This window comes from Photinus pyralis, unplaced genomic scaffold (genome assembly GCF_008802855.1).
Source record: "Photinus pyralis isolate 1611_PpyrPB1 unplaced genomic scaffold, Ppyr1.3 Ppyr1.4_LG8, whole genome shotgun sequence".
In the NCBI taxonomy this organism is placed as follows: Eukaryota; Metazoa; Arthropoda; class Insecta; order Coleoptera; family Lampyridae; genus Photinus; species Photinus pyralis.
In genome coordinates this window covers 35,368,230-35,379,548 of record NW_022170819.1, presented here as the reverse complement: position 1 = coordinate 35,379,548, position 11,319 = coordinate 35,368,230, and the positions used below count along the sequence as shown (strand labels likewise).

The 11,319-nt window shown below is 36.0% G+C and overlaps 1 protein-coding gene across 1 annotated transcript; it reads right to left on the bottom strand.

Annotated features, from left to right (window-relative positions):
- Window positions 1–1,856: 1,856 nt before the first annotated feature.
- On the bottom strand, window positions 1,857–2,877 carry LOC116178706 (trypsin epsilon-like). The gene is made up of 4 exons (XM_031498284.1): window positions 2,787–2,877; window positions 2,557–2,731; window positions 2,110–2,497; window positions 1,857–2,053 (listed from the first exon to the last, which is right to left on the bottom strand). Exons 1-4 carry the CDS (start codon window positions 2,830–2,832, stop codon window positions 1,919–1,921), a joined length of 744 nt encoding a protein of 247 aa, XP_031354144.1. The 5' UTR covers window positions 2,833–2,877; the 3' UTR covers window positions 1,857–1,918.
- Window positions 2,878–11,319: the final 8,442 nt, after the last annotated feature.

Here is an 11,319-nt window from a genome sequence, read left to right as displayed (position 1 = left end):
TATATATACCTGCTTCTTCAAATTCATATTTTTTCGATTCGATTATTGTTAAAATTGTTCGAAATGAAAACGTGCAAAATACGGGAGAACTTTCTTTACAAAATGTCTAAATAAAAACGGATAGAAGATGAATTTGTATAGAATTGCTGGTAGATCACCCCAGCAGTCCCAGCGTGGAATATCTCTAAAGTCAGAATTTTTAAACCGAATACGCAATTCGAACAGAGATTAATGTTTTTCTATTCTACTGTATACAGGGTTGCTAGTGGGCCCTTTATTAAGGATCCTCAGATCCTTTATACTTTTGTATTGTCGTCCGTCCGTTCGTCCGCCCGTCCGTCCGTGTGCGCCCTAACTCTTTTTAAAAGTGGCCGATTGTGTTGAAATTTGGTTTTAAAGGACGGACGCTATTGATTTTCAGTACGCTGGTTCAACAGGAACAAAAGTTATAGGGCTTCCAGTGAATCGGGAACAGGAAAAACTGCGGGCTCAATATAATAGAAATTAACATATTTCATTCCCTAGGTCATGTATCGAGTTCGGACTTTCGCTAGATTATTCCCTATGGCTTTTAGATGTGTAATAATTCAATATAACTCATCAAAATGTACCCAAAATTATTTTTTACACATGAATTGGGAATTTTAAAAGCTTTCTAACGCATTATCTTGATGCTGAAAGAGTGCATCACGTCGTGCACATTTGATAACCGCATATGTGAGATTCAAAGATGTTAAATGATCTTTCGGAGTCCACATGGATTTTGATCAAAATACGTCAAAATCGTTATTTATGCACCAAGATCGTTGGGAAAAAGACCAAGAGCATTATCTCATTGACCAAAACATGAATTTTGATCTATTTTTGGCAACCACATGGATTTTGATCAAAACATGTCAAAATCGTTTTTCTTGCACTGATATCGTTGGGAACAAGATTAAAAGCATTATCTCAATGACCAAGACATGAATTTGATGCATTTTTGTTAACTATAAAACGTATTTTGTAAGATTAAAATAAATTGTCGTTAAAAGTGATTGTAATACTGAGGATCCTTCGATATTTCGTTGTATCGGTTTATTAAAATAAAAATAGCAAATTATATACCTACAAAAAATTTGCCTTTCATTGATTGGGTTTGTTTGTCACTTATTTGATTATTTGTTGACGATAAGGTTTCAATGCTCGTACATTTTTCTTTAAGAACCACCCTAATTTTTTTTATGGAAATGAGCTAATCGATTAGCAATAAACTTTTGCTATTCATAATCTTTTTAATTATCAGCAAGGCTAAGTTTTTGAGGTACCTATTATTTTGATAGGTACTTAATTTATCGCGAAAGTTGCACTCAATACTCTTAGTATCTAGATATCAATACTCAAAAAGAAGCAATTCAGCACTTTTTTTGAAAGTGAAGGTTATTCGGTCAATGGCTAAATGAATAGAATTCAGAGGTTACTATACGGCTTATGGTGTTCTGCCATCAAAATGAAATATCAAAATGTTTCATTAGTCTTCTCGTAGTTACCAGCGCACTACCAACGTTTTACTTTTGTGAATGGTATGGGGAAGCATGCCAAAAATACATTTTTATCCAACTCCTTTCAATAGTAAAAGAAACGAAGTTTGTGGTCAGTGGTTATGAGCTAACATATTGCATATGTATCTGCATTTTTGGGACCCTTTATCCTGATTTGAGAAAGTCAAGGTGCAACAGGTAAATGTTATCCTCCTTTTTCATCGAATTTCGGTCGAATCGCAATCTATAGCTTTAAACTTCCCCTCGGAATCATTATGCTAGCAACTCAATAGTATATTAAGGGTATGGGAACACTTTTTATCTAACAAATTGCAAAGAAACTAAGTTTCTATATTTGCACACATTTTTTTCATAAAGATTTGTTCAAACGACAACGATTAGTTATCAATGAAATCTCTAAGTACAGCAACATTGGAATAAACACCTGGGTACCTTGGATCGGCACAACCATATCCCCATGAGACAACACCAACTTGTACACCATTGGAGACGAGTGGGCCACCGGAATCACCCTACGCATTTATAAATATTGTTAGCTCCGAAAAAAAACGGTGAGTGATTCACTTACCTGGCACGAATCTTTGTATGTGTCCATGAAGCAGACCATTCTGTCGGTAATTCCGCCACCGTAGTCACTGTTACATTTCTTTCTATCAACCTCTCGAACCTTAACTGCCTGCAATTGTAAAGGCGATGAGCCACCGGATGAAAGTGCGCCCCATCCTGAAACTATGGCGACACGACCTCCTTCTGAAGTACCGGCGGCAACTAGTGGGACAACTTGGGCACTTGCGGACATTTTTACGTGATTACGGAGAACCAAAACCGTTACGTCGTAGTCCATTGTGGATGGATTGTATCTGGGGTGTTCATCCTTTACCTTCACTTGCACTTCGGTGCCGGCTTGGTTCCTTATACTGCTTCCGTAGCGAATGCTCATATCTCCAGCTTGGTACCTATTGAAAGTGTGTGTGTGTTAAAAGGTTACTAAGTCAATGTATTGCAAAATACGTACTTGATGGTGCAATGTGCGGCTGTCAAAATTAGATCGGATGCAATTATAGATCCTCCGCAGATGTGGGTGCCCCAAACCTGTAGGGAAATTTGATAGGGGTGATCTTCAATGTTCACATCGTATCCGCCCACAATTCTTCCATCTAACTGAGGAAGTTCTGGACGGTTGGGCCTCGCTTCAATGGAAGGTATATGTTAATAACACATATGTATGGCACATGGTTCACTTACCAGCTGCAAGAGCGAAAAGCGCTGAAATCAAAACTAGTTTGAACATGGTTCAGCCAAAAGTGAGGAGCGATTGTCACTCCACGATTTTATACCGTTTTCTCAAGTGGACAGGTTATAGGAAATCAATTGGAACGTAAAAAAAGTGACTATGAAGATTTTTGTATCTTATCGCTTATCGTCGGAGATAATTCGTTTTTCTCTCCTTTTAGGCTTCCCGATAAGTAGTCACTTGAAATTTAAAGGTTAATCGGTTTCCTCTCAGTATCCTTTGATTGCGCAATTTGCAATAATACGTTGAATTTTTTTACGTAGGTATTAATCAAAAGACGTTATTGTATGCAAATATTGGAAAACTAAACTATTTAAGAAGCATGACCCATCTGATCGCATTGCTTATTTATTGAGTTAGCGTTTCTTAGAACCCATGAAACATTTTATGTAAACCCTGATGGTTCCACAAATTTGGAATGTGGAAAGGATTGTTTTGAGCAGGGCAGACAAGCAGCGTTCACACCCTTTCTTCTTCCCTTCCTTTGACAAGCTTTGGCAAATTATCCCTATTTGTAAAACTATAAGAAACCTTGAAAGGGAACATTAATCAGCATAAAATTGTGCATGATTTTGCTAATTTCAGCAACTTTGTACTTATCTATTACGGTTTTCGAAATCTCTATAGTGAAATGAAAAAAAACTAACTTTGTATTATTATCAATTTTAAATTATCATTTTTACCACCTGCAATACTTAGTACTGGCATAACAGGGGTCTACAAATGACCTCCAATTTTTGTATGTCAGAAATCGGCGTTTTGGATCCCTAGGAACTCGATTTCAATGATCATCATCAGTCTGTACACTTATTTCCTGCCAAACCACTAAACCAAATGTTGACGCACGTGTTCTAGGCGTGAGATGAACAGCTGAAAAGCTTTAAAAATGTGCTTACTGTTTTTATTTTTTAAATCAATTAGACGTTATGCTACCACATTATGTGAACTATACTTTGTAAGAACACAAGTCAATGCGATACGTACACATGTACCTTTTCTTAGTCTTCGAGCAATCGAGTGTAATGGTCTCCCAACAAAATTTGTGCCTTAATAATAACCTTGACCGATTTAGGGCAACAACACGTGACGAATGCCAAAGTTAATTTTTGATAGCTGCACACCTGGGGCCATAACCTTTCATGAAATGAAATCCCGAAGTCGATCAGTCTAGGGACTGAGCTATATCACGGAACGACAGGCAGACGGACGGAAATGTGCCTTTTCCATGTGCAATTAAACTTCAAGACTCTAATTCCACTGGCAATGCGTCGCAATGTCATGAGGTACTTTAAAGCTCGGATGAAGTAATGTGGGCAGCTAAACGGAGGATATCTTATTGGAGTTATTTGCAAAATATTTGCCCTTAATAGATTGATTTTTTTTTGTCAATATTGTTTTATTATTTGTTGACGCTTTCAATGCCCAACATAAATCGGTAGATGATGCAGTAACTAGCTTTAATCAAACGGTAATGAACATTTTCGATGAATGTGTCCCCAAAGTTACAATTAGGAGTGCCAATAAGTATCCTAGCTGGTTTCATATAGACATTATTAAGAAAATCAAACAGAAAAATAAGTTTCGGTTACAGGGCCCATCGGAAGACTTCATTGAAGCCAGAAAAGAACTCAAAAGAATGATCCACATTGCTCATAAGAGGTACATTAATCAAATTGAAATGGATCTGCGGAAGAATTCCAATAAATTCTGGAACTACATCAAGTCGTTGAGGAAGAATAGTCAACTACCTGGAGTTTTTGAGTACAAAGACACCTCGTTAACGGACGCCAGAAGCATTGCGGACGCCTTTGCATCCTTCTTCGAGTCAGTCTACACTATGGAGAGGAACGATGACCCGGAAGATGACGTGGAATCGGACCTGGTGCTATCCAAATTGCACTTGACTCAGTTACATGAATCCGAGATACTGGAAGCAATTAAAAAATTGAAACCGAGGTCGGCTATAGGCGAAGATGGAATCCCACCCTACATCGTGAAAGGATGTGCATCTTTATTGGTAACCCCCTTACAACATCTATTTAATTTAGCTTTGCAAACATGTACATTCCCTGAAGCTTGGAAATGCACCAGAATAACACCAATTCACAAAAGTGGAAGCCGAAAATTAGTTGAGAATTATCGCCCAATTGCAATTATACCAGCAATAGCGAAAATTTTCGAAAGAGTGATCTATACTAGACTTTATTCCCATCTCAGCAGTATAATTGCAGATCAACAGCACGGTTTCACGCGGAACAGATCAACGATTACAAATTTAATGCAGTTTACGCATTTCTCAGCAGGAGCCTTGGATGAGAGAGCCCAGGTGGACTGTGTTTATACAGATTTTGCGAAGGCATTTGATACAGTATCCCATCAAGTCTTGCTCCGTAAACTTGTTTTAAATTGCGTAAGTAATCCGACCGTCAAATTCTTAAAATCATATTTATCTCTCCGTAAAACAAGAGTGAAATTCAATGGTGTGAATTCAGCCGAATTTTATCCCTCATCAGGCGTTCCCCAGGGAACACTTCTTGGTCCTTTTCTGTTTCTCTTATACATAAATGATTTACCGCGAGTGATAAAAAACTCGAAAGCACTACTATTTGCGGACGACCTAAAACTTTTTAATAAAGTCCAATCCCCAAGTGACTGTTTAAATATTCAAGAGGACATTAACTCAGTAATTAAGTGGTGTATCAAAAATAAACTAAAACTAAATATCAATAAGTGTAAAGTCCTTACTTTTACTAGATCGAAAAATCCCTTACTTTTTGACTATAAGATGAATGGAAAGGTGTTACTACGAGTCACCTCCGTTAAGGACCTGGGCGTGTTTTTCAATACCAACCTTAACTTTAACTTACACATTGAATACCTAACAAATGAGTGTTACAAACTTCTTGGTTTCGTTATCAGGCATACACTCAATTTCACGAATATACAGACAATGCTAACCTTATATAATGCGTTTATTAGATCCAAGCTTGAGTATGCTGCATGTATCTGGTCTCCTCAAACTCTCAAATACTCAGACATGATCGAAAAAGTGCAGAAAAAGTTCATCCGAGTAATGTTTTTTAGGTCAACCCAAAATTATCCACATTTGATCTCTAACGGTACCCAGCTTAATTACTTAAATAGTACTTTCGGCTTAGATATAACGAGGTTAGAAACCCGACGGTACATTGCCTCCACAATTTTTGTCTTCAAAATTTTACACAACTTGTTATACTCTTCCGAATTACTTCAAGAAATTAAGCTTAAGGTACCATTTGTTAAGCTAAGGCAAAATAATACTATTTTTAGCGCATTTCCACAAGAAAAAAAAAATGCGCTATTGTGGCCACTTTGTCCGTCCGTCCGTCCGTCCGTCCGTCCGTCCGCAATAACTTTGCGACTTATTTTTTATCTTAAGAGCTATTGTTCTACTTTTTTCGCTATTTGGTTCGTTATGGTGTCGAGTCTTGTACCAAGGAAGGAATTTTTTCTGTACCGCTTACAAAAAAAGTTATTGTAAAAAAAACAAAAACCGTTTTTTACATGTTCCATAATTTTACACTTTTGCCGTTTATTAACGATCCTAGAGATCGTTTATAATTTTGCATTGCTATCTGTCGCCTGCCGGTTGGTCTCTCCGTCTGTTCCTTTGTCTGTCTGTCCATCTATCTGTCCGTGTGAACGATAACTTTGTTTAGAAATGTTCGATCGCTTTTACATCTCCGTTAGTTATGAACTGAATTGCATGAAATTCAATATGGGCATAGATTTAGCCATATAATACGCAATGCCAAAAGTTGAATCGAATCGATTCAAAATTCACAGTGCCCTTTTCGCATCTCGACCATAAACCGAATTGCAAACTTTTTTACTTATAAAAGTATTTGAATGAAATTTGATACATAGGCACTTGGAATAAAGGAAAATCAAACGCCAATTTCAAAATTTGGTTTTGCGCATGCGCAGTGCCAACTTTTTTATTTATGGAAGAATTTAAACGAAATTTGATACATAGGCACTTGGGATAAAGGAAAATCAAACGCCAATTTCAAAATTTGGTTTTGCGCATGCGCAGTGCCAACTTTTTTATTTATGGAAGAATTTAAATGAAATGTGATACATAGGCACTTGGAATAAAGGAAAATCTAGCGCCAGTTTCAAAATTTTATTTTGCGCATGCGCCGTGCCAACTTTTTTATCTATGGAACTATTTAAGTGAAATTTGATACTTAGGCGCTTGGAACAAAGGAAAATCTTAGTTTATTAGTTAGTTATAGTAAATTAGTTTTAAAATTTAGGTTTGCGCATGCGCAGTTCCAACTTTCTTATTTAGAAAGCATTGAAATGAAATTCTTCTCATAAACTGAAATTGAAGTAGCACGTCAACAATGGATTGCCCATGTGCAACGCTATCTTTCATATTTGTGGCCGGATTTTTACGATTTTAACAGAAGTTGCATCTTACAAATGGGAAATGAATGCAAGTGGAAATGCGCTTTATGTAAATCGTTTACGATTACTTTTTAACTTGTTGTAGTTAACAACACAACTTCCCCACTTATTAAGATCTTGATCGCTTTAAATAAGTTATCCTCAGTTAATGATATCGACTTTTTTCACGATCCCCTAAATTCAATAATAAATAAAATTAGATCCTAGTCCTAATATTTGTTCAGAGCCCCAGTGCCATGTAATTGGAATTTTTATTCTGTATGGTTTCTGGTTAAATAAATAAATAAATAAATAAACATAAGTGACCTTTCAATAGGGACTTTAACAGCTGATATAAGGTGTGTTGTCCGCCTTGCAAAAGCACTATGGAAGAATATAGGGTCCAAAATCGTTTTATCAGATTGGGTGCTCGGTTCGGGTAACCTCCCGCGCACTTCGCCCATTGTACGGTCGCCAGAATCAAGCTACGGAGAGCACTATTAGCCGTATTGCTAAGCTAAGCTGAAAGTAAAACGACCTTAGCCAACGACGTGTGTTCGCCGAATGTACCCTGGGGGCACTTTGAATCTGACCTTAATTTTTATTAATGAAACACCCCAAGTATCACTACCGATGACTTTCATTTTGATAAGTGTTTAACTTATCGCGGAAGTTGCACAAAAGTATTAGATATGAACACCCAAAAATAAGCAATTCGGCACTTTTTGAGTAACTTAAAATTATTTTTAGTACTACCAACTCTGGACTTTGGACGTTATAGATTAAAGGTAAGATCGTACTAGACGGAACTGCACTGCAGCGGAGCGACGCGGGACGACGCACACAAATATTAGTTGCCTTATCGCGTTGAATAATCAAAATGGATAATAATGCCGGAATGGATTATTATCCGTCTCCTTTCAATTGTAGTTATAAGAAACAAATATTCATTATGTCATGTTCAAGTTTTTATTTTGTCGATTATAATTCAGCTAGCTTTATCACCTTTGGCGGGAAATTGTTAAAAAGAGGTCATATAATGTTTCATTTCTGACACTGCGAAATAGAAAAGTAAATTTTTGTTTGTAGACAACCTTAGAATTGGCAAACCAATGAAAATTAACGAAGTATCGCCACCATTGCTTTCCACCGTGGAATAGGCGTTTTAAGTCAGCTTAGTATAGAGAGAGGGGATGAGTTTTGCACGAAATTATTAATTCTGGTTTGAGTCGCCAACCAGAGAGGGTCTCGCTTTGGCATCTGTCAATACGAGAGCTTAGCGCTTGGTTAGTACGGCGACCTTTTAGGGCCTAAATAATTCCAAAAATCTAACGTGAAATAAAAATCCTTCAAGAAACATTTACATTTTACCGTATAGGATATAAAATCTCGCAATCATAATTCAGTTAACAATAAGGGACACCGTCCGTATTTATCAATAAAGTGGTATTCAGTAAATGTCACAAACATTGTACTGCGCGCTACGCTGAACCACAAATAAAAGAAAGGCATCCCGTGTAAAGTGAAATTGCGATAAAGAAAACTGCCCGCAAAGTTAGATAATATTTATGTTTATTTTGGTGCCGCTAAAAATAAAATTAATCAATGTGAAAAGTTTATTAAAGCGATTTCCAAAATATTCAACCACAACACGAAAAAACATTTAAAATCGAATTTATGGTAGTGGTCGTTTCTTTGCCAAAGTTTGTCCTGACCGTAGATGTGAAAAAATTAACAAACACAAACAGTCTTTTTCTAAATAAAGCAAAGTACCCTATGTATCATTTTAAATTCACCATGTCAAAACGTTAAAGGGTTAAGATCACTTGAATAGCGTTTATTAACAAATGAAGGTCGAAAATTTGAGAGTTTGCGATTTCGACTGCACTGTTATTTATACAGACAAAATTTCCGCCTTGTATAAGTAAGTATACAAGAGCAGAAGGGCTAGGTATTTGAACAAAAGAAAACATGCCTTGAATTTGTTGAATTACAAACTCTTTTGCGTGTACCTTTATATGTAATTTAATCTATGTCAACCAGATGTTTTTTATCTCGATAAAATAAGGGAAGTGCACAAGGTCATGGAAGCAATCATATAATTTAATTTAGAGTATACACAAACGAATTGTGTAATTAGATAGTAGCACCTATTCGACACGATGTGGCAGCACAATTTATTTACTATCTTTGGGTTTTAATGCGACTTCTCATATTTAATAGCGGACTTATTAGTCATGTTGGTTGCCTAATTTCATAAATAGTTCAATTTTTTAATTCGAATCCTTCCCTTAATGTGAGTTGTCTCCCATTTAATAAGACGAGTTTGTCAGATACAAGGTTTTCAAGACATTTTTAAGTGTTCAGCAAAATTTTAAATATTTCTAGAATCTATAAGGAGCTTTTTCAGATTCCGAAAAGTGTCTAAGAATATTTGACACATAACTTGTTAGGTCATTTCTTCAGATTTCGTTTAAAAATTCGAGCAAGAAATCAAAAAAGTACCTTTCAAAAACGGTTTCTAAGGAGATTCTTCAGAAGATTTCCGAATACGTTCCTAAAACAACTGTTAGCAAGACCTTTTTTTAGCGGTTTCCTACTGCAGGATTTCAACAACAATGATTCTTTTTTCCTCGAAAGGAGACGTGAGGGGCAGCTAGCATAAGTGACTACATCCTTGTGGAAAAGGCGAGGCTGCTCCTTAAACAACTGGCTGAATTGATTCCCTTTCATTTATCTTTAGAATGATAACTTGTTGTGACTTGGTGTCCTGTTAATGCTTCTTTAACACGTATTACCTTTGATAAAACTTTCTTTTTTCCACAAGCACTTAATTCAAAAAGAGTTCGAAGAAAAAAAAGAACAGCCATGTGTTCACTGTAGGCAGTCGCCCATTCGATTATTTTTGAATTGGTATATTTTAACACATTAGGTACATACCACAATACATCTAGAATTTATCGCTCTATAAGATTCGTAATACACAGAATTTTATGTAAGTCGTTTTTCAAAAGATATTTGAGAAATTGTGCATTCGGTTCGTACGGAAGCGTAGGGTCACGCCTTTTTATTTCTTTTTATATCATGATTTCCGACTTAAAGTTGTAATTTCGACTTAGATCTTGTAATTGCGACTGATATATGGTAATTCTAACTTATATGCTACAAATTGCCTTGATGGTGCATATTCAGTACACAAACAGTCTAATTCATTAAACGTTACGATGTTTTGTATACCTCAGTGGACTGAAATGGAATTGGCGTAATTCAATATTGCGGATTATACGAGTTATAATTCAGAATTCAAAATTATGAGTTCTAAGTCCAAATTACAAGTTCTTAGGGGAATTACAAGATAAAAGTCAAAATTATACGAGATATAAGTCGAACTTACGCGGTAAACGTCAAAATTACGAGATATTTATGTCGTAATTACGAGATATTTATGTCGTAATTACGAGATATAAGTCGAAATTACGACATGTAAGTCGGAAATCGTGAAATAAAAAATAATAAAAAGTGGTTACCCTTATACGCTTCCGTAGGTTGGCCCTTTTGAAATGATCACCGAATTGAAGACAGAAGAGTAACCTATACAAAAGAAAACGCTTGGGTGAAAGTAGAGGTGAAAGTGAATCCTCTAAATGCGCGATTTTGCTTACCAATAATCCTCCTGAGTATTATATGACTAATCTCTATGGAAAAAACGATAGAGTTACTAACTGAGTTGCATAGATAATTCGAGATATCGAAAAACCACATTTTATAGTGCCTAATTTTGTTGGAACAGTGTGGTGTTTGGGTATATGATCCTGTTCAAAATTTAAAAAGTAAATTTTGTCATCCTTCTTGATCCCAATTCGGTCAAACTGTTATCTATAGCTTCTCTTCAGAACCATTATGCTCGCAGCTCTATAGTATATTGAGGTAGGGGAACATTTTGTATCTAACAATAATGAAAACAAGTTACAACTAAGTTTCTATATTTGCACACATATTTATCATAAAGATCTGTTCAAACGACAAGGATTAGTTATCAATGAAACTAATAAA

Coding starts and splice junctions, on each gene's coding strand:
- LOC116178706 (XM_031498284.1), bottom strand. CDS start 2,832: ATGTTCAAACTAGTTTTGATTTCAGCGCTTTTCGCTCTTGCAGCTG. Junction 2,732..2,786: donor GCTTTTCGCTCTTGCAGCTG/GTAAGTGAACCA, acceptor CTTCCATTGAAG/CGAGGCCCAACCGTCCAGAA. Junction 2,054..2,109: donor CATACAAAGATTCGTGCCAG/GTAAGTGAATCA, acceptor ATAAATGCGTAG/GGTGATTCCGGTGGCCCACT.